A 27,343-nucleotide genomic window follows, 5' to 3' on the forward strand; every position below is an offset into this window, starting at 1 on the left:
TTCCCAAACCAGGGGGAGGATTCGATTTGCTGCAGTATGATCTAATCGGAATCTTGCTGGGTGATAAGCTCCGCTGGTACCACTGGTTATCCATGGTTTCCACAAGGAAGAGGAAATAAAGGCAAAAGGTAAATGTACCCGATTGATGTCACTCAGTGGCCGATGTTGTGGGACAAGACGCTGATGATGTCAGCTGACCCTGGGCCATAGAGATAGAGATAATGGATCACTTATGCATCAACATTACCCTACAGTACACAGGTGCTGCAAAGCCTGTGTATGAGAGAGAGAGAGACAGAGACATACCAAAGGGGCCTGCATCTGTCTCCTGCTTTGAGTTTGCAGACTGAGCAGATTGTCAAGGTGTTGCAAAGGAAAAATGATATATTGTTGGTGTCATTAAAGGAATTGGCTGGACAGTAATATGAGGAAGTAGTTCTTTATGGGCAAGAGTGGATCCGGTTCTTTTGTGCACAGCAACACCATCTGAGATGTGGTGAGTGCTCGGTGGAGCGTGTGAATGGTTCTGAATGTAGATATTAATCAGGATACGGTGCTCGACAGCTGCCTCCCAGGGAGCCAGAAGCTCTGGTGTCAAATCCCCTTCAGTGATCACAGAGGGAGAGGGATACTCTGCTCTGGGACTGCGCGTCCCCGTGCATCACACAGTTCACAACTGATGTTTTGGCAGATGCCCTTGTCAAAAAATATCATAATGCAAGCTGCTGGTGTGAATGAGTACACAAACCAATCTCTTGTGTGTGGCATTTGTCAGAGTTAGCAGATGTACATTGGACGTAGCTATTGTGATGCTGTCCATCGGGAATATCACTCAAATGAGCCGTGTGAGAGTGTTAGGGACTGTGGCAAAGCTAATCTTGCAAGTGTAAGGCAAAAGGGAACAGGAAAGAAGAGAGAGCAGGAAGTTGATAGTCTTTGCCGTGGGGCAGACATTAATTTAGTGAAGGTTTTATGACCACACACTGATCAATAGCACAGCTAGATGGAGTGGGGGCCTTGGGTCTGGATTTAATTGTTCTCTGTTCTCATCACTTCAGAATGCATTTGAAAATCCTTCTATTCATAGGCGGGCACTAAGGTTAGACTTAATTGCCTTCCATGTGTGGCAAGGTAAGAGATTAAAAGTCTGGCAGCATTGAAGGGAACAAACATTTACAATCCCAATTTGTCAAAGTAAAGCTGATAAAGCAGTGACATTTGGACACACTTGGAGGGGGAAAGAGAAGTGCTTTGTTTCATTTATAATTCACCAGGGCTCTTGAACACAAGGTTTAAACTTATTGACCAAAATAGATTTGGGTGTTTGTTTTATGCAGAGAAATGCCTGATATGTGCTACAATCATAAGCTCCATGGGCTGTGAGAAGGAGATATCGTGAAAATGGGTAAAAAAAAACTCTCACTGCTCCCGGCACAACTTAATTAACAGCAGTGGGGACAGGTGTAAACCTCAGCCTTCACATACTGCTGCCTGGGTTTGCCCTCCTTGCTCCTGTGTTGGTGTCTCTGATCATGACAAGCATGTCTTCTCTTTATTTCCTCTGTCTTTCTTCCTGTGAATACCCCTGTTTGCCCACAAACCAATACCATAAATTGATGAAGATGAATATTGGACAGTTAAAACGACCGCAGCTCAATAACAATAACACCTGCTCCGACACACTCAAAACACTGTAAGCAGTGTGGAGTAATATAAATATGGCAGGATCAGTAAAGAACTAATACATAGTCCCAAAAAGCTTATTTTTTTTGTTTTTTAAATGAGTCTTTGTGTAAATTAAGCAAAGAAAATAGTGTGTTAATACACAAATAGACACAATCCAGGTCAGCTTTTTCCCCCCGCTTTCTGTTTAACTTAGCTAATCCTGACTGCGGCTTCATATTAAGTGGGCAGATACAGAATGAGACTGGCACTGATCTTAAAATGCAACAAACAAATACACGCCTCTTTCAAAAATGATTCCAACATAAGGTTGATGGCTAAACCGCTTACATAAATAGACCATGAATATTACAGCCATGAATGAATGTAAAATTTTACTGCAGTTATATTTGATGCTCCAGGACACTGGAATATAAAAACATGAAGAAATAAAAAAAAAAACACACTCTGTAGTGGAAGCTTCCCAGACAGAACTAATAGAGCGCCTCCAGCTTGCTGTATTATGAAGTCAGTGGTATAGCCACATACAAGAAAAGCAACTCTGCCTCTGAGAAGTGCTCAAGCTCTAACTAAGACTCCGGTCGGCTCATTTAAACGTGGTGTGTGTAGCCTAGAGTGTCTTGATGGGGGTCGGCTTTGACACACACAGAGACACACTGACACACCCAGAGAGAAGTAGAATAAAAAAAAGAGATGACTAACCTAACCCACCTGAGCTCGGCTCACAGGGATCAATGTCCTCATCATCGCTTGGACATTCAGCCGATGCCACCAGCAAGTCGTCGGTCGTCTGAAAAGAGAGAGGCGCACAACTGGTGAGGGCGTAGTATACTTTGCTGCATCAGTGGAGTAAAAATATACAATAGTGGTGTTTCCGGAGGGTTAGGTTTAGGGAGAAGCAGGACAGATGAGATGTGAATCCAGACAGCTTCACTGTTTGGCTGCTGGATTTATCTGTCAACACGGTCACACGCTGCGTGGCGCGCTGTAGCAGCTGTTCGTGGCACCACCATGCTTTCAGAAATTAGATCTGATTTTTTGAGGAACAGTGGAGGCTAATGTCCGACGTGCAATTGTCAAGTCGCATGCTCAATTTGTGCTAGAGTGTGTGTGTGTGTGGCTTTGCATGGCCCTTCAAAGGATTATTGAGAGGCATCACAACACACCTCTGACATTCAGAGGACAACCAGCCATGAAAGCTCGGAGAGGAGCCTGAGAACGAACGCCAGAGCGTTGGAGGTTTGAATGCTTTCATTGGATGACATATATGGAGGCGCTTTATTATTTCACTGCCACGTTTATTCCAAGAGCAATTTCAATGCACTTCCTCATCTGCCAAACACAATACATTTTACTCTTCCAAAAAGGTAAAGGGCAAACAAAAGAGCAGAAAACAGCACACTGTAAAACATTATACTGCAGTGGTCTTTAATAGTCTTGCTTTAGGCCATTTGATCAGCTCTGCGTTAAAGGTCATTTCACTTAGGCATGGCAGCCTCTTTGGGGCTTTGCGTTAAGAGTTTCAGTGACGGTGCTCTACTTAGCTGAATAACCTACTGCTATACATTTAGCCTTGCACATCTACTCCTCCCTCTGATGCTTATTTATATATCCCCAAATGAATGCTTAACAATATTCATTCTACTTAGGTATTATATACTCTGGGGGTATGCATTAACAACGATGAGAGATGCATTAGGTTCCAAAAATGAAGATGAATTTATTCAATTTGAGCCATTATTTCACTGATGTTTGACTGTGCATTGGGAGATTTCTGCAAGTTGGATTAGTATTGACTCATCTTAACGGAAATTAAAGGTGATGTCATTTCAATATCCATTTGGCTGCACATAATGCAATTCCGTTGTGACTGTAAAATCATTCTGACATTGTGAACATGGGCCGACATCATCTTTACATAGTAATAGACATGGAAATGATAGATCAAAGCCATTAAGGGAGTTGTGGTGGACGGCTGTTTTTTTGTGCATCTGTGCTGGGTAAGGCCCGGGGAAGCCGTCCAAATGTAAATTTAATTTGCTGTGCATGAGGCTGATATACAGTGTCGGCCATCCAGATGGCAAAACCGCCGGATCCTGGAGTGCCACATCCATCACTTCAGCCTTGTGATTTGTTTTTCCTGGCAGGAGATCTTGACACTATGCGCTCACTGGCAGAGGTACGAGAATCAAGGAATCAATACTCCCTCTCTGTTCTTCCCACCTTCCCACTCTCATTCTCTCTCACTCCACCTTTCACATTTTTCCTCTTTTTTTTCTCTCTCTCGCTCTCTCCCGCTTCAACTCCGTCCTTCAGATTTATTTGCGAGAGGCGGAGAGGAAGCAACGTGATGGGGGTGCAGGAGATGTGGGTTAACTCCCCGTAGGATTACCTGAGCAGAGGTGTATGGCGTTCATATTTAGATGTTTCTTTGTCTTTGCTCAGGTCTCAAAGCCAAAGCGCGAACCCTGAAACTCCATCGCCACAGTCAAATCCAATAATGAACACGCATGTCGGTTCATCTCTTTACAAAACAATCTTTGATGTTATAATTACAGGTAGAGACACCAAATCCAATTGTAAATAAATGTGCCAGTTGAAGCACTTGTCTATTTTTGCTTTTTTGAGTTTATGGAATTATCATAGAGTGGAATCTTTACACAATACTTAGTTGTACAAATAATTATAAGTAATGTAATAAATGTAGGATTTCATTCCACTTGAGACTTTCAAACTAGTGGCAGGGCAGTATGATATATGATTTCATAACTGCACCATAAAATAATGCCATAGTCATTTCACCCTCCAAGGACAAAGGTCTGTGTAACTGTGACTCGATGGAGACTGTAAGCCACCTCAAAGTCCAATCCATTGATCCTATCAAAATATCAACACTATGCTACACTTCTAAATGAATCGTGTGTGTGTGTGTGTGTGTGTGTGTGTGTGTGTCGTAGCGGTAAGCCTCTAAATAAACACTAAAATGAATTCATGTGTTACTGGGCACCAGTCTGCCTTCCAGGATTAGTGTGAAGGTCAACATTTTGATGTGGTCATGACCTGGTTCAAATCCAATAACATTACGAATTCATGGTGTCCTCCTCCAACACTTGGCTTCTTTTTCACCCGTGACGATTCAATGCGGGCGATGTGAGGGGCTTACCATGCAATTTAGCCACTGTGATGAAAACTGACAGGTAGCCTGGCTCGGGTGCCAGGAAAGAACACTGAAACCTCGGGAGATCTTTTCTAAGGGAGATGTCCTAAATAACACGGGATTACCATGTGATGACTTTGACCCTGCTGTGACTCTTACTTCAAAATAAAAACAGTTTTTCTCCCATAAATGGCATCGCTTTCCAGAGTTTTCTGTGAATACATTATGTTTTTGGGAGGCTTCATTAGCTCAGCGGAGTTATTGATGCGAGGGGCATCATGCCCACAGGTAAGATGCTTCAATAGATAAGCGCATAAACAAGATGTACCTGTAGTTCATTTTATGAACGCACTTCTAAAATGCTGAAAGCAAAGGCTGGGGGGCTTGCAAAGCATCATTAATCTAGCACTAAAGCACTGAAGCCATGGCAAACCTTTAACACAGCTCATTTATCTGCCTCTACTCAGAGCCACAGAACCCAAACTCCTTTGAGGTGAACTTGAGAGACAGTTGGGTGACTGAAATACGCATAAAAGGACATTTTGTAGAAAAAAAAAACCTACTTATTTTTCCTCTCCACACAAAAGATTGGATTATGTTAAGATGAATACAGTGTAATGTAGGTGTCGGGGGAGATGCGTATACAAAGGCACAAAGAAAAATTTACTGTCTGTCGTTAAAAAAAAAGAACCTATTGACTGACCTTGGCTCATGCACTGATTGAACCATTAAAGGGGATGTGGACCAAGAAAATCCAGCCTGACTCAGCCTAAGGTGCCCTGATGCTTTCCTTAGCACTGTCATGCTGGTTTCGATCTCTGTGGATTGATAACGGTCCTCTTTAATGAGATGTCCACGCCGACCCATGATCTGCATGTGCTCGCTAAAGCTGGGTCAGCAGTCTCAATCTGCCCGACACAAGTTTATCTACAGCTCCGGTTAATGCTCGTCCGTGGCCCAATGTCCAGTGCCACCTCTTTAATGACCGCTGTATGGAGCAGGTGCGCTTTATTGTAATGCACTACATTTGTACACCTCTCCCCTGAATGTATGTTCCCCTCTCAATCCAGGGATGTGCAGGCAGACGGGGGGAGGCAGACGGGGGGGGAGAGTGAGGAGGGGCTGCTCTTCAGGGAGGATGCCGTGTGCTTCTGGCCCAGGTGCTTGAGAGACACCTTCTCTGCGATAACCTCTCGTATGCTATGTCTCCATGGAGAGCCGTTGGTTTTCACATTGTTTTCTCTCTGTTCTAATTTGATGAATGCTCTCTGGCACACAACATGTCTCTTTGGAGACGAGCTGAAAGTCAGGAGGACGCTGAAGGTATCTGAAAGGTTTATCCAAAGCATCCCGCTACTGTCCTGGTAATGTATTCCACTGAGGATGCTGGATGTTTTCTTTTTGCCTTTCAGTTTTTATGTTATATACTGTACGTATAAAACCATGTTATTTTTTCCAAAGGAGTATAAATTCCCCATTTTATAATAATGTTTTGAATACATATCTGTAATCTGTTGCTTGTTAAGATCTGTTTAAATGTTCAGAATGTCAGAAATCCTGTCTTTTTATAGATCAGTGAGTTCACACACACATACTGTATAGATATAAATATATATATATAGCACGAGAGTCTCTCACTTTGAGGATATTGGTGCAAAACATCCAAAAGACCCCCCATATGCAGCTACTTCATTTCCTACATTTATAGTGTTATTTATTATACTGTTTTTAATAATTACCAGCAGAGCAGGTTTTCTTAATCTCTATGTGAAAACGGGATCCCAGGATGCTTTGTATAATGTCGAGTGTGTTCACTGAAAATATCAAAGAAATAATTAGCTCCATCATTGTTAAGTGAGAAAAATCTTGTACTCCCACAAGATTCTTCAGACTGTTCTTGGCAAAGCCCTAGTGTGTGTTTTTTTTTTATTTTAATGCTATTATCTCACATTAATCCTGGATATATCAAATCAAGTGTATACTCAAAACACTTTGGGCCAATAGCTGAAAATGTTATTTATATCTTGTCTATAATTGGCACCAGCTCCTCCTGAAGCCAAAGCTCCAAATGTGCCAATAGCAGAGAATCAGTACTCTGTTAATCCTCCTGCTCAGACTGTGTCCCATTATTTCTCATGCTGGCACCTATTTTTCTCTGATGGGGCGGCCTGCAAGTGTCCAGATCTGACCACAGTTGTCGTCGGCACATGCTAACGGGGAGGAGTTTGTTGTCCTAGGATTCACTCTTGCAGCAACACATCATTAGTGTGCCAGCGAGAGTGAGGGAGTGAGCAAACGGGAGAGCAGATAGAAATGGCTCGTGGTTAGACAGGGGATGAAGAATGCCTCCCTATTCTTGCACTGAGCTTCACACACCTAGGGGGGCTCTGATATACAAAAGTGCAGCCCATAATAACAAAATGGTGGCTGGTGTGCCGTATGCTCCAAATGCACACACTGTGTTTACCCATGGCAGCTATCACACTGCAGCAGCAGCTCTTATCAGAAGGCCTGATGACATCCAAGTATCTAACTTAGCACCCTGGAACTAGGTCAATGTTGATGAATAATTTAGCCCCAGATGCTCAATAGATTCCAACTGAATAATGAAGGCATGTGGGCCTGCAAGGCTGAGGTTCAGCTCAGTGTACAGCCTGGCCTTCGCCCACAATCTCTCTACTGCTGATCTGCCAAATCTGCTGAACTGTTGTGGACCCTCACAGTGGACATCAGCAGGGCTGGAAGACAACAAACCGGAATATTGGGATATATATATATATATATGTACATATACCACAGTGGCTATATCTAATTGTCAGATTAGCATTTACAATTGTGAGCAAATAAGTCAAAGAAAATATTTTTTTTCTTGACAAAAACTACTGTGATGTTACTGAAATGTTGTTAAGAGAAAAAAAGTCAACGTGTTCCACGTATGACTTGTTGCTCTATGTTCATACATAACATATAGTTCTGTCATAACAGCAAAGTTTAACAGTAGTAATAAAAAAGACCTAACAATTCATGATTGAACATGATTCATGTGTTCATGGCTCCGGCAACAGGATTAGTCTAGAACATAATATTTATTTTTTCAGAAACGGTCAGTAATTACCTGAGGCATAATGCCATGCATTATATGAAATATAAGCATGGAATGGAATATTCTGCAGGTAGCACAAAGTCTCAGAGCACCAGTGTTTTCATACCCTGAATAACTGGCATCCACGTCTTTCTGTTTTGACTCCTCGTGCATGCCGTATAGTGCGCTTGCTGTGGTGGACAGCTGTTTTCATTTCCTAAGTTATGAGACACTGTCCCTTTTGGGAGCAAGACATTGCTTTATTTAAAACAAAGCAGCTGCTGCTGCTGCTGCTGCAACTGGACCTGAGGCTGAGTATCAGAGTGTCATTAAAAAAAGGATGGTCAGAGGCTCTCCATCTCCTCCCCTGGTGCCCACATGTTCCTGTCTTGCCATACATCCTCCTTGAGGCACAAGTCACTGCACCACAGACAGTCTAACAAGGCGCTGGGAGGCAGCTTCACACACCTGGCAAATCCAACAGTGTGGCAACATACAAGCATGTCAGATAGAGACAAGGAGACAAAGAGACTGGTGATGATATTAATATTGTAGATTTGATAGAAAAAATACCTTCCTTTTGATTAATTCTGCCTAACATCAACAGTCTGACGGGTTAAGAATAATACACTTTATTTATATAGCTCTTTTCTTATCAATCTCTCTAAAACCAGTACTGTTTGTAGTGAGAGGATGAATTTCCAATTCCAAAGATACAGTCATGGAAACAAATGCAGTACTTTTCTGCTGTGAAAAATAAAAGGGCCAGATATAAGCGAGGGATACAAATGGACAGGTGGAGGCTAATTTGTAAGTGTGATGATGTGCTGCACAAGAAGACGAGGATATGAAGTAATTACAGCGCTGTTTCAAAACGTACACACGTCTGTGCCCTTGTTAAAAAAAACAGTTCCCTCTCGGGGACCTGAGAACACTGAGCTGTGTGTGGACTCCTTTTAATGTGGCTGCTTCAAGGCACTGCTGCTCTGCTTTGTAGCCGTTCCTCAAGTCCCCTTCAGGACCTCATTCGACTTCTTCTCCAGGAACAGTCGCTCTGTACGGCCTGCATGAAAATTCTGAACACTGAGCGTGGCGTATGATAGAGTTCCGGTACCGGCGGGTAAGCGGGAAGGTTGTCTGGCTGTGTGGGAGTTAACACAAAGTCCATTTCCTATTCAGCGCCTGCACAGTGCTGTTGCCATGTCATGTCAATGAGTGAATCATGTGTGACTGATGCACAAAGTGTCCTCGAATACAACTCCAGACTCAAGACAGTCTGTTTGCCATATGATGATATTCTGTTGATATTTCGATTTCTAATAGGCTATATATATATATATATGTATGTATATATATATATGTATATATATATATATATATATACATATATATATATATATACACTATATATATATGTACATCTACATCTCACAGGGCAGAGACACAGCACACTTAGCTGCATCCTTTAGCAGATCACACTGGAGAAGGCTGGACGCCTTCTGTTAGCTACATGCACTAAATGATAAGATCTTAATATGAAATTCATAAGACACCCTCTGACTCCATCTATCTGCAGCGCTCCCTCCCCTCCTGTTCTCTCATTTCTTTCTCCCTCCCGCCTATGCATAAACGCTGCTCTATAGAAGTATACTGTATTACATAGTCGACTTCGTCTCTCTCTCCTCCTTATCCTCACTCTCATACGTCTCAGATAAATGAAATCTGTCGGCATTGAAGCATTTTCCCCTCTGGATGTCCTGATATTTTTGTTATCTAAAATCGAATCTGGAGCTCACATCTGTAGCTCGCCTTGGTAGTAATCTGGCCTGAGAGCCAGAGAACTGCCCAAGAGGAATATCACTAAGGATAACCCTGGGGAAGTAGGGAGGAATAACAATTACCAGAGAATGGCTTGTAATAACGCCGCTTTCTATCAAAATGCTAACACACTAACTTGTCATTTTACTCACAAAACAACAGCATAATTACATGCTCCTTTGCCTCACACTGTAATCTAAAAATAGAAATCCAACCATGTGGTTGTGTGTGTTTCTAGAAAAGAAAATCCAAAGAGGAGGAGAAGCGAGGCATCTTGGCCTCAAATCAATGTCTTCCTGACTTTACCTGTGTCTTGACACTCAGTCCCAGTCCCTCATCAGGTGACAAGAACATTTGTCATCCTAATATAGATGCTACCACTTGTGCGATGAATGAACATGGGTCTAATTCCCCCGTGTAGCGTTTGCGAAAACATGACATGAGGGGAGAGGAAGAGCAGCTTTGCCCTACATCAGACCAGGTCGCTTGTAGCCCCCACAGAATGTCATCATAATCAGATTCCTGTCCTGCAAGTCTGGATGTGTCATTCACAAAGGGCTGAGCATGACCGCCATAATCTAATCAGAAGTGCTCTCATTCAGAAGAGAGGAAAAAAAAAAAAAACCCTGAAAGAATAAAAATCCTGTTTCAGCTTTGTTTTTTGTTTTTATCACCAGTCCGTCCCTGTTGTCAGTTTAGACAATTCATGGCTTGATCTGCTCTTAACTAATTATACAAACTGTAATTTTGTGTGTTTTTTTTTCTTGCTCTGAACGTTTTGAAGAAAAGAAAATTAAAGCCTTTATTCAATTTCACTCAGATTTACAGGAACAGACTGTTAAAAACTCTATTATATTTGCCACGAGTTGTGGAAGACTGTTACTGTTCTTTCACCACTTGACAATTCAGTTATGTTCCTTTCCCAAGGCCATTCTCTGTTACTCTCTTTCTCGTGTCCACTTGTTTGACAAATTAACAAGCTCCATTTGCTGGCATGCCGTTGTTTCATTTTGTACCTGCTGGAATATGTTTTACCATAATTAAATCTCTCTTGTATAATCTCATCCCGAATATGCCTTAATGGTACTTTGGTCTGTTTTTGAGCCCAAGATGGGGTTTAAGGAGTCCATGAGCAAAAAGTTAAGGGAATTCTCTGCTCTCTGGGAAACACTCAAAGTCACTATGAGAGGGTTGATGGTCCCATTGCAGTCTTTTAGGAAGAAAGAAAAAACAATTAACGGAGATAATACAAGAAATTGTAGTCTTGGGAAAAATAATCATCGGGTCTAAAAATGGAATGTAATAGAATCCTAAAATTTAAATATGAATTTAATTCCATTGTTAGTGGGAAAATTAATAATTTACTTTTAACACTTTTAACTAAAGTGATAAACCTCAAAAATAACTGCAGAGAAAACTTAAAATTCGAGCAGGCAAAGACAAGATACAGTCAAAAACTGTCAAAATCAATCATTGACTTCGGTCTTTATACCTTTACTTCCACAGTGACAGAGGATGACTATCAATTTTTTCTATTCGCCTAAATTTACTCCATGAGTAACAAGCAGGATCTGAAGACACAGTTTGTTCGTGTAAAGTTTGCAGAAGCGATTAGTTTGGAGTAACAATTCCATCAAGCATTTCAGGAGATTCTAACACCATATTTGCGAAGAATGTTTAATGGCTCTATGGCAAAAAAAGATCCTCTTAGTCCTGCCAATTACAGGCACATCTCGTTCAATTTCGTAAAATTTGAACTAAAGTACTGGGAACAAGATTGAATAGACATTATTATTATTATCCATCCTGACCAATCTGGTTAATATACCAGGCAGGTTTTTGCTTTTTCAATGGGCGACGTTTGATCAATAGTCTCTATGGTGATATGATGACTATAATAAAAACATCACAAGCAGCTGTCTTTATATTTGACACACAGAAAGCTTTTGTAAGAAATGGCTTTAGCGGTTTGGATCTCTGAGGAGGTTGGGTTTCCGGAAGACTTTTTGTCGATGTAATTTAAAATACTCTCTTGTTATTACTAACAACATCCCATCAAAACCATTTTCGACTTTATCTGGGTGTGAGACAAGGTGACTCTGTCCCCTATGTTATTTAATATTGCACTTGAACCCTTCGTGATCAGGAAAGATGGGATAATGTATCTCATATTCATAGTTGGTGCATTAAAACAAGGCACATTAATTCGGTTTAAAGTGATTCTTCAATTTTGGCTCTCTTTGTTTATTCACAAGACTCTCTCTTGCTGCCTTCGCACATCCAGAAATCATTACCTACTGTATGGGCATGGTATTGATGAAAAAACTCATTCCCAAGGATTGGAAGTCATCATCGCCACCATGCTTACAAAACTGTCCTTCTTCTTATGACTTAAGATTGAAGTGAATTGTAAATTTGATGCTACACATACTAACTATACTACTAACCTACTAACTAACATATCCAAGATAGATTTTGACATTTGTTATATGGAAAATAAAACTACTAATGTGTTGTGGGGGGTTTTCATAAAAGAAACAAAACAGTGACGTGAAGTAATCAAATTGACATTTAAAGGGTCAAAATCTTTAAAATCAGCAGGGCTGAAGTTGTTTAAGAGATTTATTCAGAGAAAAAAATAATAAAATGTAAATGTTTTTATGGCAGTTTTTTGGAGGGGAAATTTTTGTCCTTAATGACTTAAGAGGGTAGTAAATTAAACTGATGCCTATGGGTTGAATATGGGCAGATGTAGTTTAGGTGTGTGATAACAGGTTGGCTTTGGGGATTGATTTTTTTGTATGATTCTTGTATTTAAGCATGTTCATTTTTACTTGCAGCACTTTTAAAATAAATAAAGAGGCTTTTAAAATGCATGAGTTAGTATGTATCTGACATTTTCTACCAGACCTCAGATATTCAGTTAAAATAATGAAGACAGAGCTCAGTATTGCCACAAATACATATGGCCCACGGACAAAAATGAATAAGCGAGCCAGGCGCAAAATCTTACAGGTGGGAGCAATATAATGTAGGACAAATTGTATCATCAAATCAGCAGTTGGCCCATGCAAGACTATTTTCAGCTTCTACAAATCATAACAGCAAAACAAATTGTCCATAAAACATGCTGTAAAGCTGTCAGTGTCAGCATCTCCTCCACGCACAAAAAATAAAAAGACACTTTACAAAACAACACAAACAAGACGACAGACATTCACACTGCACAGGTTTCATTATTGTTATCCAAATAAATTTTATGGGACAATCTGTAGTCCTTTGTAACGCTGCCAGTCGTATTAAAACCTGCAAAAACAAAGACGCTTCTCTGTCGACTAGATGAACAATGGAAATAAAACGACCATCTTGGCTGTAGCCAATTTATAAAATGTAAAAAAAACACAAGAACAAATGTCACTATGATCTGGTATACATGTGTTCACCCCTGCCAAGGTGGTCTGGATGAGTGAGACACATGGACTCCATGAGAAGAGCTTGATGTTGAAGGGCAGGTTCCATAATGGCCCCTAGTGGGGCTGAGATGATGGATATGGTCTGTCGCCAGGAGTGAACGCTGCAGGCCTGAGGCCACTGCAGGTCTACAGCGTTACCTCTTTTGCCATCTGTCAGCAGTGGGTGGGCATAAACCCATGACTGGGGCTGGGGCAGCACACACACCCCAGGACCAATGATGCCACACACCACTCTTCAGAGGCAAGGTGAGGAGGTTAGCAAAACACACACAGCTCCTGCACAGGACAGTGGTCCCTCTACATATCCTGCAATTAAACCTGTTACTGCGCTCATGAAATTATCTTTTCTGGTGAGACCAGGCATTTTCATGAGGGAATAAAACACAATAAATATAATAAAAACCAGAGAAGAATCAATAGTGCACAGTCCACATGTGAATCCTTTGCTATTCCTTGTTGTTTTTTTTCTCACCTCAAGCTTACAGTGTCTCAGTAGCAAGACGGACAATCCCATACATCTGCATTGCAGGGGGAAATCTTATTCCTTTGTGTGAAAAATTGAAAACACCACAACCTCATAGAGCACTGACACTAAACATGGAACAGATAACTCCCCTGAATTAAGTAGGACTCGCTCAAGACGACTGAAACCTTGCAGATTAGCCATTGTCCCTGTCAATTGGGGACATTTTGTGATACCTTTGTCACCTTCAGTTTCTTTGTTCGTGCGTCTGTCCTTTAATTGGTGAGCACACATCAAGAGAGGCATTAGCGGGAACAAGATCTGTCTCAACAGGATGAATGTTACTACAAATACAAATAAGCAAAAGGGAAAAAGACAGAAAAAAAGGTGCAATCATCTCTGCAAGTCAGTAATTTTCTCTTTAGCTCGACACAAAGAAATCATGTTAACGTTTCAAAAAGTGTCTCTGATTATAGTCTGCGGATACAATACTTAAAGACTCCCATGGCTCAGTTTGTATTGTAAGTATTTTATTTTTTTTTTAAAAACAGAACCTTATGAACATTCCGACTCATTGTTGGATTTTTGACACACGCCTGAGAAAGAAAAAGAAAAATAACTAACATTGATGAATGTCAGAGAATAAACTTCAAAAACAAAAACTGCAAAATATGACAGTATTTTCTTACAAAGTCTAATGAAGTGCAATCAAAATATTTTTAATCTTCACGTACATGACGAAAAAATAAGAAAATTGACTGATATGAGTGTGCCTCTTAATAATTATACCTGTCCATGTCATTCTCATTCTAAAAAGACGTGGATCCACTTTGCATATCTGTTGGATATTAGCAAGGAATACTGCGTTTCTGTTCCAACGTAATGTGTTTTCACTTTTGGCCAAATTGCTAATCATTTTGCCTTCAACATGCTGGCATTTTCCTCTGTCACTGTGATTTCCCATTAAAATCAAAAAGTAATAAAACACACAAAAATTCCGCCGGATGTAATTCACCAGTGAGAGCGGTAAGAACATGAGTCACGATCACACAGACAACGGCAGCACAAACACAGATGGGTACGACTCCTAATGCCGTGAAATGAACAAACAAAATACACCTATGCTTTATATTACCCCCCCCCCCAATAAAAATGAGCAGAGACATTAACTGCTATTCAGAACACACTTCCAATATATGCACTGTACTTTTGAACACTTGCATTTTCTGCTAAGAACAAGGTGCTTTTTGACTAATTGCCTGTCAATCAGAGACTTGGTTGGTGAGAGTAGTCTGTTGCTGAGTTACTTCCACATTTCCCATGAAATGCAGGGAGACTTATGACCACCTTAAAGCTACAAAAGCTTAGAGAAACAAGCACAAAATGGCTGACCCTGTAGACTAGCAGAGGTAGTTTGGGCAACTGCAAAACAAAGTAATTTAAACTATAGTTTCTACACGACTGCATCTTACAAATATGGGTTATGGGGAAGCACTTGGTAACAGATTGTTATGTTCCTGAGGTGGGAAAGAGCAACAAAATACCACAGTTCTCCAGTTCAGTCTGATCAAGCTGTCATGTTACATCACATCTATAACGTTACTAACCAAGAAATATGTTTTTCATAGCTGGTTACTGTACATTTATATTAATATGTTACATTAACTATGTATCTATAATCCACTATGAACACGTTAGGACTCCAACATGAATAATATATACACTGTATCCACACTGAAATATCTTAAAACTCCCATCAAAGAATCACATCATGTAACGTAATTAAAGAATCTTCACTTCATGCCCTGCAGTTGCCTGAGAAGTACTTAATACCCAAGATAAGTCTCAGGTCTGACTATCAGTGCCTGCGTGGATTACTATTTAATCTAGTCTGTGCAGAATTATTGCAGCCTTAGCCCATAAAACAATAATCCTTACCAGTATGAGGGCAATCACAACAATCCCTAAAGGTAGGACCAGATACAATAAAAAGTGCATGGATGATATAAAAGGAGAGGAGCAGCAGACTGGGGCAATTATTGGGTACTAAGTTCCAGAGGATTCTTCACAATAAGATTACTGTGACACTATATATTTTTTTTTATATATATAGTTTGTTTGCAAGAGCCAGTGAAGGAGGATAGGAGGTGTGCGAGCACTGCACTGAAGGTGCAGCAGTGGACTATGTCAAATATTCGATTATCCCCATGAATTATAAAGAGGGCAGGTTTGTGCCCCTCATCTCCAAGACCAAGACAAACAGAGTCACTGCCAGCCAGTTCAGCAGGAACTGAACCATGTGCCGTGAGTGCAAATGAAATGGCCCACACAATGTGTTTTGAATGTTACTGCTTCCCTTGAGCGGCCATTACACCCGGCTCACCTAAGGTTAATTCAGAAATAGTGGGGCCAATTGGCTATTTGGTGGCAATGATGCAACTTAGTGGCCATTTATTCTCACTAGGAATAGGCTGTAATCTGCATTTCTTGAATTTCCAGCAGCAACAAGCTATAAAAAAAGAAACTGTGCACCACAAAAGGGTTATTCAAGACACATATAAAGCATTCAATATTAGATATGACAGTTGTGTTTGAGAATATTGGCCTGAATACTGTAAAAGACAACATTTTATAATGTTAAATTGATAACATCATCTTATTTCTGATATTCAAGGTCCCATAAATAGAAACCCTAGACAAAATAGAGAAAGCACTTAGAGCACAAACCTCCAACAAGGCTGCTCAGTTCCCCACAGCCAATACACAACCCTATTATTGTTTAAAAACCCAAAATTCTGAATATGGATCCATATACAAATAACCACCTAAATATAATCATCTCTTTCTTGGGCCATAAACTACATACCCAGAAAATTTCATCCAAATCCATCATTTACTTTTTGAGGATTGCCGCTCACAGACAGACAGACTTCAAACCAAAGACTATTTTGTGGATGGAGCTATACATAAGGTTAAACTGAAATGTAAACCTAAAATAAGTAGATAAGATAAATGATTACTTCCTTGCCAGGGTAACATTATACTGCATGTACTAAACCTGGGTTCATCTCTGGGTTATTCTGTTCTTGTTTCTCCATGACGCTGGAGTCAGAACCACCTGATTCAGCAGACAGCACTTCATACATTGCTTGTGTACAGTACTTGCCAGGGTTGACAATAGAGAGCAGGATCCATCACTATCAGGTGCTCTAATCACAATTTTCTTTTACTTCAAAATGCTTTGGCTTCCATGTGTTCAATATTTACTGCAAAATATCACCGTCGTATCCCAAACTTTCTACTTTTAGTTATCAGCCAAATACAACTGTGGAGAACCAGAGAGGCTGAATGAGGGCTAAAATAGTCTGGCCATTGGCAGGTAGTGCTACTGTTAGACCGGCGAGAGCTGGCAGTTTGGGATTCAAACTGACTTCAGCAGATTACTGTACTGTGTATCTCAAAAAATAAATGTTTAATTCCACAGGTGCAATGACTCAAGCACTAAAGGCCTGTACATACCATGCAAGAACAGAGAAGTTTGTTATTTTTCCCAAGAACAAGAAGAAAGTTAGTTTCTGGCCAGGACATTTCATACTTTACGAGAAACTCCAGGGAGGTCCTCGTAAAGGAATGACAAACATCTGGCAAATCACACAAGAAAAGAAGTTCTGTCCAGATGATGATGTGTCAAGAACAAGCTGCAAGAACTCCCTAATGAGGGCTGCGAAAAAACAATGACGTCAGTCTTTTCTCGCAGCCCTGGGAGAGAGAACCAATTCCTCTGTTCTTGCGGACTCTGTACAGAGGCCTTGATTTCCCAATCAGTGCCTAAATGAAGCAACATGAGGAATATCTCGATTAATAACAGCCGACTAAGATGTGTTTAACACTTGTGTATCAGTAAATTCATAGAGTATAGGAGCGCATTATGGAATAATTGACGACTACGCTGTGACTGCAGAGACCTCATCAAGACGTGACAGTCAGGTCCACACAGCAAGACACCACCTCCACTTCAAGGGCAGGGAGCACACGACCGCTGTATAACACATATCTGACACATCAGAGCTGAGTGTACAATTTTGCGGTCAGTCAAAAGGAAGGTGAGAGCTATACTGACACTTATTATCTGTGCATTTGAGTGGGGAGTGGGTCCTGGAACTGATTCAGTGCAATTATCTCTTAAGCAGATGAAATATTTTTACTCAGAAAAAACATCTGACGCATCTGACCAAGATGATAATACTCGGGTTAATGAAGCGCAAGAAGACACCCAGTGGTTTGAGAGCACGGACATTAACATAACGTTAGCCATAAATCAAGGACCTCAGTTTTCAATAACAACATAATCCCGGTCGAGGATTTTGACGGGTCACCTGAGAAGAGGGACTCCCCTCAGACTCTCTTCACAATCATTCCACGAATGATAATTAGCACTGACGCCGTCCTCTAGGAGATAAGCGGCACATCAGAAAAAACTCAAACTCAAAGATTTTATTGTGCTAACATTTTTACCAGCATAAAAGCATTCATTTAAGGCAGGGAACATTGTGATTAGATTATCAATAAAGATGCTTGTATCAATAATGGATCTTAGTTTATGTGTTTCTTTGTTGCAGACTGTGTTTCCTTGAGTCAACTGTTTCATATCTGTCAAATGTTCTTTAATTTAATGAAAATGATCTTTAACTGCCATTTCAGCATTACTGTAAGAAGTGATACTGATAGCTACAGGTGCTTACAACAAGTAAGTAAAAGACTTGAGTCCATTGTTGTCCACTTCTCATCGTTAGAAAGGGCTATAAAAGATCTTATTTTTGACCCAACTGCCCTCATTGACTGTGTATCTCAAAAAATAAATGTTTAATCCCACAGGTGCAATGACTCAAGCACTAAAGGCCTGTACATACCACGCAAGAACAGAGAAGTTTGTTATTTTTCCCAAGAACAAGAAGAAAGTTAGTTTCTGGCCAGGACATTTCATACTTTACGAGAAACTCCAGGGAGTTCCTCGTAAAGGAATGACAAACATCTGGCAAATCACACAAGAAAAGAAGTTCTGTCCAGATTTAAGGCAGGGAACATTGTGATTAGATTATCAATAAAGATGCTTGTATCAATAATGGATCTGAGTTTATGTGTTTCTTTGTTGCAGACTGTGTTTCCTTGAGTCAACTGCTTTGTTTCATATCTGTCAAATGTTCTTTCATTTAATGAAAATGATCTTTAACTGCCATTTCAGCATTACTGTAAGAAGTGATACTGATAGCTACAGGTGCTTACAACAAGTAAGTAAAAGACTTGAGTCCATTGTTGTCCACTTCTCATCGTTAGAAAGGGCTATAAAAGATCTTATTTTTGACCCAACTGCCCTCATTGACACCCTAATACACGTTTTCCAGAGCACCACTTCCACTGATTTTCAGTGGTTACGGAGCCTGATGATGCCGCCGCCGCCGCCGCCAGTGGCTGACCGCACTAAAAATGCACGTCCTGGTAATGTACAGTGAGGCTCTTAGGATAGGAGACCATTCACTGAGTTGCACTTGCCATCAGAGGGGAGACGGAACGGTCGGACAATGATTAAAATGCTGACTATTCAGAGAAGAGGACAGTGAATGCACCGTGTCATCCTAAGTGCGGTGTCCTGAGACAGTAATGTCTTAGTGCCGGGGCTCTCCATGGGAAGACTGTCACGTCGAATCAAAGTGAACACACTGACATCTCCCAATGCACACATTTTTACAAGCCTCATTCATCTCTCTGCAGACGCTTACATTTTTTTCTATATCTGTATGAATGCATTAGATAACACCTAAACCATCACAGTTAGCCTTGTCTACTCACTTCCTCCCAAGCCATTATGTTTTACTTTATACGGTTAGTTGATAACATAATGTTATGTTACAGTATGGCACCAGTCTCTGCTGTACTTATATTTGTACATTTACCTTGAATTCCCCCAAACCCTTGAGACTTAACTATACAATGCTTACATCCAATAACAATCTGTATGGGCAATTGCTACAAGATAAACACTTATTGATGAATCAATTCAAGCACAAAGTAATTGGTATGAAGGCATAATAACAGGCAACCAACTATCAGACCACATCAAAAAGCATAAAACAAGTACAGGAATAAATACAAGTAGGCGTTCTCCACATAATCCGTATTCCTGTAACGTAGTGCACGAGCAATGGATATCAATTTATTTCTCTCCAGATAAGAAAGACCTGAAAAAGACAGGCATCCATCTTGTCAAGCCCGTTCCTTTCTGACAATCTCTTGGTTCCCTGGTGGCAATTTATAACGCTGCATGGAGCAGGGATATAATTATAGTCCATTGTCTGATATTTCACCTGCATTACACACTCCCGCAACGATTCATAAACCGTGCCGAGCCCGGGAGAAAGCCATTCCACCGGATCAATATTTATAATTGTATTATTTGTCAGCATCTGCCGACCCTTTCACAAACTGTTAGGATGGTCTGAGGTCAGTAAGACAGAGAGCAAGAGAGTTAGGGGACGGCTAGTGATGACGGGTCTTTACTGCAGCGAAGCCGAAACATATGGGAGTTTGTCATTTCATATTATGAGATGCAAGTTGACCAGTATGTGTTTACTTTTTGTCTGACACGTTTAGTTGTAGCTCTTTGACCTGCTCCGAAAACACCCTTAAAAAGAAAAGTCTCGTATGATTGGCATGTGACCAATCAACTGTTTGGAATATCTTGTGAAAAAGTCACGCCTCTTATCTGATCAGATCTTTTTTTCAATCCAGGCACATTAACAATTCACATATCCCAGCTATTTAATACCTAATAAATGGAACAATAGGTCTCATGAAAATAAATATTGAATATTCAAACTTAACAAACCAAAACTCTTCAGTTACCTGTAGATGATGATGATACAACACACGATAAAATCTTTAAAATAAACAGAGATGCGGCTATTGTCCTACGCAAAAAGCGGAAAAAGTTATACGATAAGTCAAATTATTTGACTGCGTGTATGTTTTTACAATATGAAGTTAAACCTGCCCCCTCTTGGAGAGGTTATAATCTTCCTTTACGCCATTCGATTAAGTAAGTAAAAAGATGTTAAACAGTTTTTGTAAAGGCCTAATTAAACGGTCATTTCCAGCATTTTCCCTGCAACTGACACAGAGAATATGTGAAATTGTGACCCATATTTCAGATCATCTTAGATCCTGACTGCTTTTACAGAGGAACAATGGCTCCATATAAAATGAATCAAGAATCTCGGGTATCATCGAGGACACTCTTCCGCCTGTATTTTTTTTATTTTGTGTGCCACCACTAGACTATTATATTTGACGTTTTCAAAAAGCAACACAGAAACAATTTGACCCAAAGGAGTTGTGTCAGCACGTTTGTTCCCAGAGCAATGGCGCTCATTTGTTTTGAAATTCCAGGAAATTGTGAATCTGTGATTAAAAGTGATCCAGATTTTCACAGAGAGAACCTCTACGACAAAGCTGTGATTTTAATTGTATGGACAATGCATTTTTATTTGTTCAAACTAAGAAACAAACATAAACCAGTTTTTATTTTGAAGTTTATTTAAGGGCTTTAACGGCAAATGTCTTCCGTTCTGGCCAGAGAATGGTCACATCACCATTTCACTTGATGGGACGCGAAATTTGTATGGCATTGTTTAGTCACATGTTGTGATGTTTGAGAAGTAATATGCTCCTGCTGATGCTGCACCGCTCATGCAGGGCAGATAAAGATGATGGAAGACCTCTACGATGGTTATCACTCTGAAACACACACACACACGAACGAGCGTGTGTGAACACACACACACACACACACACACACACACACACACACACACACACACACCACGGTGTCACGTGTGACTGCACACAGAAAAATGCTCAGCCGGCGTGCTGTGATGCGGATCCCATAGGTGGAGCAATTTTGTGGATTTATTTTACTTCAGTTTTTAGGTTACAATCCTCAAGGAGAAGAAGGAGGCAATAAAGTAAGGCGTACTGTGCGCTTCCCCGTTGGAACCTAATGATTTAATGGGTTATTTTAATCCAGGATGTGCTTAATTTCCTGCTGAGGTTTGTAACAACTTCAAAACGGTTCAAATCGAGACAATAATGTCACTTCAGACAAAATCATTAAGTGATAATCTTACCGGCTGAGGCTCTCGCGGTGTCGTCTGCTTGACCCGCCTGCTGGACGCCGTGGTGGTGGTGATCTCCATGATGGACGTGGACGTCTCTGAGCGATTGGCCGTGGTGCTCGACTGCGGCGTAATAGAGGAGGGCGAATCCCCCACAAGCCGCACGCTGCCTTGGATCTTTATGTTAGGATCCCCTTCCGCGGCCATGTTGAACACCTTCAAGCCGTTATAGTAGAGGCCCGAAAGCTGGCCTTGAAACGATCCACTCCGGTCTCGCTCCCAGCCCCCAATCTGTATAGTGGTTTGGCTGTTGAAGATCGTAAGCTGCCGCCCTGTGGGAAAACAACGTTACATATATACAAGAATGTTGAACCGTGGACTCAGCCACTTTCATTAAACAGGAAAAAAAAAAAAAAAAAAAAGACAGAAAGGCAGATTATTTGCCCAGTGGCTAATGAGACCAATAAATTACGGGTCGTGGAAGCAAACCCTGGTAATTTATTGCATTTATAATGATGAAATGTCTGTGGTAAAAAAAAAAAAAGAAAGGTAAAAAACAAACTAAAAGCAGTGGGTTAATAAAAACAATGCAGCTTTGCTAAATGGCGGTCTAATCTAAAATAACAAGAAAGAAAGATTAATCAGCAGTAGTAATATTGCAGGACTACACTAGATTTGAGTTCCCTTGGAGAAGATACAGTAGCGTAATCTAGAAAGTCTTACAAATGGACAATTTGTTTACCAGACATTTCCTGGGAAAAGTATCAGCCTATAATTCAGCATTTTTACTTTGTACTTTTCCTTAACTTTGTCACAATTTACAAATTCTAGACCAGAGCAAGCATGAAAAACAGGATATCTTTAGTGCACGGCCTAGCAGGAACCAATAGGATAAAACGTTTCTGTCCTTTTAGCAAAAGCAGTCAAAGGAATCTCTGGATGGATATGGGAACATGAAAAACAAGAACATAAACAACAACTCAATTCATAAACACAAACAAATTTTAAAAAGAAAGAAAGAAAAGAAAATAGAAATGATAGGGCTCATTTGACATTTTAAGTGAAAAAAATATATGAATTAGTTATTTAATTATATAAAAACAAAGCATGCACTCCTTTTGTTTTATATTACAGTGCCTATTGCCCTATACATATTTACAAAGTCTGTTAAAGGGACTTAAAATTCTGATGCCAATTCAGATTACATACTATTTATCACTGCTCGCAGTTTAAATCAGAACAAATCAAATGACTGTACAGCATATGCACTGTATGTGTTTCAAATAACACTTACTAATGGCAGACTGAAGTGGAACTTTTAAATGTATCCTTTAGACGTTTACAGCAAAATGCTACAGTAATTTATAGACATTTTAACAATGTTTACATGACTTGAGGAAGTGGATTTAAATTCATATTTACAGTCCCTTTAACCATAAGTTGACAATGAACACGTATTAAAACAGCTGATATCTATAAAATAAATACATTATAATTATGAAAAGTATGAAACACTACAAATTAAATTTAACTCTTCAAATGATTTTGTTTTTTTTAAATTTTACTGAACATTTATTGTTTTTTTTTTTTTTTTTTTTAGGTTTACTATTTACAAAAGTAGTGCTACAACTTGGTTATGATCAGATTATTTTATTTGAAATTTTAATCAGTGATTTTACCTTTGTCGAGTAGCCATTCGTCAACTACTCGACCGAGTCGGTATGGGATTCGCTGTCTAGCAATCGCCAGGCGTTCGTTATCATTGTTGCCTTTAAAGTTTAAAGAGACATTTCAGTGGTTACAATCTGTAAGGTCAAAGGTTAAACGTTCATACTTAATGCTGGAGCTATACAACTGCACAAGGTTTTTATATTTAAAACGTTTACTGTAAAACATTATTTAAACAAACATTTTATTTTTATTTTAGCCAACAAATTAGGCCTATATTAATTGAAAATAGCCGAACTGGCACGCAAATGTTACATCTAGGTTAAAAGAACTACGTTATAAACCAACCCAAATCACAACTTAATACATTACCATTACAGAGTCTTTACCCAAATATGACCACCCCATTTATCTTTACCCTCTTTTTAACTGGCTTTTAAACTAGTTATATATACATTTTCCAAAAAGAACACCATTGCATTTATTGTTGAATCAACCTTTTATGGTTTAAAGGGTAGAACAAATTAACTTTAACATATTACCACCCCATTTATACACAGCCTAATTGACAGTGAAAAATAAGCCGATCACACAGTTATGACAGTTAGCAGTACACAGTCGGTGCATCGTCACAAGACAGTTTCAGAGTATACACAGGAACAGTCGCTGAAAACTCGTTTTTTAACAACACCGCTTTGACAAAAGCTACGAGTCATAAAGAAGTGATGAGTTTGCGCAAACATTGCCCATTCATTACACGGAAGTAAATGGATGAGTAGTTTCTTGAACGTATTTAGAGAATAGCCCAAATAAGCATCAGACGAGGGAAAGAGCGGCTTCAGAAAAACTCCATGCTCCGAGACTGAGGGGGCACTTTGCCATTAATGAGGGCAAACTCTGCATCGCCCTTTTGTCAAGGCCAATAACCTCCCCAGAACGGAGGACTGTCAGCAAAGTGGCACTGTCTCTGAGTGCTTTCCTTTCGGTATTGTCTGCTGAGATTGAATTCAGTCTGCTCCATTCTTCCGGCAGATTGACAATGTTTGTCCCATCAACTATATTAATTCAGTTCTGGCAGATAAAAGATCAGGTATCTAACAACCATTTGGTAGAGAATTGCCTCCAAGGGAAAAGGATCGCGCAAACATGAAAGAAAGGAGGTAACTTTGTAACAAATGCACAGTTGGTCTGATGAAAGGTCTTAGAGGGAGGAAGACGCATAAAAAGGAAATTTTTAATGGCATCAGCTTGAATTACTGCAGAGGATCAGATACACAGAGAATGGTCCAAAGCCTGTCTGTATAGCTCATGGAATTTGACTGTAGTTGATTGTGCCAGGTTGGAGCACAAAGGCTTGTGAAAGAGATTTAGTGGATCATTGACGCTGGAAGATACATTCTGCCTTACAACAAAGCCACACCATGTATACTATGTGATTGAAGTCTCCAAATGTTATTTAGGGAGCCACACATCTCAAACAATGCTTAGTGAGAGACAGACTTTCAGTGCTTTCGCCCTCTGCCCGCTACTATTTAAAACAGAAGTAACCCTTTAACACCGAAGCCTTAAAATGTCTTTTTTTGTTGCTAATTTAACCATATAAAGGCCAAAATGTCCTGTAACTAAGTGCTTTTGCCTATATTTCCAGAATAACTTTCAATATCTGGCAGTTATTTACAATTTGCTGCATGTACTACTGTTTTAACCATTTGAAATGAAGAAAAGGTCCAAAAACAACATGTTTTCTCTCGCTCCGACTGACCAGTCTCAAGAGTCCCAAGACTGATTTAGTTTAATTTAATTATGTCGAATGGTTTCACAAACAAGATGGACACCACGGTTTAAGCAAGACTCCCTCCAACAGCTCATATGCTTTGTGCTGCGGATGAGCTTTTGTGCTCAGGTTAGTTATTTTAGGCAGCATGAAGGTACAGTCGGTGTGATTGGTATGAAATAAACACCTGAGTCACAAAGTACATGTGAACAAGTGCAACATGGTTTCAGATTATAATTTTTTTTTTAGATGAGAACAGAACTCCACAGCGGAGATAAATAAGCCACTCCTAGCCATTTTTATTTGATGACAATGACAACAGTGAAATAATAATATCGCCAAGTCTCACCTTAATATTTTATTTATGCTATAAGACAGAAAGCTATGAGCTACTATCAGGGACGTGGATGCAAAGCACACTAGAGTTTTGGCACCACTACATCTGCCTTAGCACTGTGCATGATGCAAAGATTACCTGCAAACAACACACACATTCACATGCCCTTACAGTGTGAACGTGTTAGATTAATGAATCATCCATTGATTGCTGTTGTCAGAGCGTTCATGGACTCTTAGTTAATTTCTGTCACCTCCGTTTGTCAGTCACGGGGTGTTAGCTATGTCACCGCTCTTGTGTTTCCCGCTGCAGTGACACCTCATCTGTGGAGAGGTCAACATTAAACTGGGCCCTGAAGAACATTTAGCCTGAAGCTGTTTGACGGAGGACGGCGAGGACAACGTGAGCGCGAGTTTAGTCTGAGGAAGTCATTATCGAGGCATTTCACCTAATATATTCGTTAATTAGAGTAATTGGACTCTTTGCACAGCGGCCGTTTTGACAAGGCACAGTAAGAAAATCACAGGTGTAAATAAACTAATTAATGACGGCTGAGTTCCATTTTGCTGCCTTTGCTTCGGGCCGCGTGCTGGTTCACTGTCACGCTCTCCTGACTTGCGTGAACTGAACAGAGCCGCCATTGTTGGCCTGTTAAAACGTGTCAAAATGGCTGCTGTGCAAAGGACACTGCGACCAAAAATGCCGTATCATATAATGCACAAAATACAAATACTGAATTGTGTCCTCATATATGGCACACACCTATCCTAACACGCAGCTGTGTCAAAGTCCTCTGTATTTTTGCAAGAACATCCTCCATTTTCAAAGACGTGTGATGTTTATCTGTGGTGCACTCGGTCTATGCTTTTACCAAAGGTCTGATCATGTATTGATCCCCTCTGTGGGACGCGGGCGTGTTAAACAATGCTATTCCCTCGGCTTTGATGCGGCAGCAGAGGCCATTCATCCTGCCCGCGAATGTAGCCCGCGACTGCTGCCGAGCGGTGATTTGGTTTGGTTTGGGACCGCTTGGCTTATCTCATCTGCCAGACAGCACTGATTCAGCTGAGCCGTCCCAGTCGACCCGCTTTTCCCTCACTCACTTGTTTTTTTGTTTTATTTGCGCGTGTGTGTGTTAATAAAGTGGTCAGATAAGGCGGAGGCTTTATCTCATTACAAGCCCCAGGACACTCCCACATTTAATGAACAAATATGCAAATGCCCCCTCTGTAAATGGAGCTGGGTGAGTTAAAAAGGGGGGGGACCAACACAAATCTCCCCATTAGTTTCCTTATTCCGCTTCTTTTTCATGCTGGCAGTAGCAGTCATTGCACCATTGTTTTTGCACAATAGACTAAAGAGGCTCATGGACAAAGCAGCGGGGGAACCAGACGAGGCGGGACGAGGCTTCTGTGGCTAAAGCTAACACTCCTACTCTTATATCCCAGACATCAGGCTCCACAAGGTGGGAGTGAGCGAGTGAGATTGACGGAGAGGACAAGGGTGGACAGATATAGGTAAAGGGGACCGAAAAGAGGGTAAGGGAGAGCTGAGGGGAGTGGAGTGAGAGACAGAGAGCTCTGTAAGTGCATCACGCTCTGATAACAGTAAAAGAATAAGGCCAGGGACCTCTACATTATCTTTGTGTGTGGTGTGTTCATTGGGTGCTCTGATAGGATACAACACAGCACCCTGCGGGCCTGGCTGTGCCATTGTGATG

General features: G+C 40.5%; 1 protein-coding gene across 36 annotated transcripts in view; it reads right to left on the bottom strand.

The window, feature by feature from the left end:
• LOC131473667 (neurexin-1a) overlaps positions 1-27,343 on the bottom strand; it is a 218,391-nt gene that overhangs the window by 11,047 nt on the left and 180,001 nt on the right. For 18 of the 36 annotated variants that reach the window (XM_058651097.1, XM_058651081.1, XM_058651078.1 and 15 more), the window contains 3 exons: positions 23,524-23,613; positions 21,857-22,176; positions 2,386-2,473 (listed from right to left, as the gene is read on the bottom strand). In XM_058651097.1, coding sequence (XP_058507080.1) covers positions 2,386-2,473; positions 21,857-22,176; positions 23,524-23,613 — 498 coding nt within the window. The remainder of the gene's footprint in view (positions 1-2,385; positions 2,474-21,856; positions 22,177-23,523; positions 23,614-27,343) is intronic. The other 18 variants (XM_058651075.1, XM_058651068.1, XM_058651064.1 and 15 more) reach the window with 3 other exon arrangements.

The sequence above is a fragment of the Solea solea genome, chromosome 15, assembly GCF_958295425.1.
Source record: "Solea solea chromosome 15, fSolSol10.1, whole genome shotgun sequence".
NCBI lineage: Eukaryota > Metazoa > Chordata > Actinopteri > Pleuronectiformes > Soleidae > Solea > Solea solea.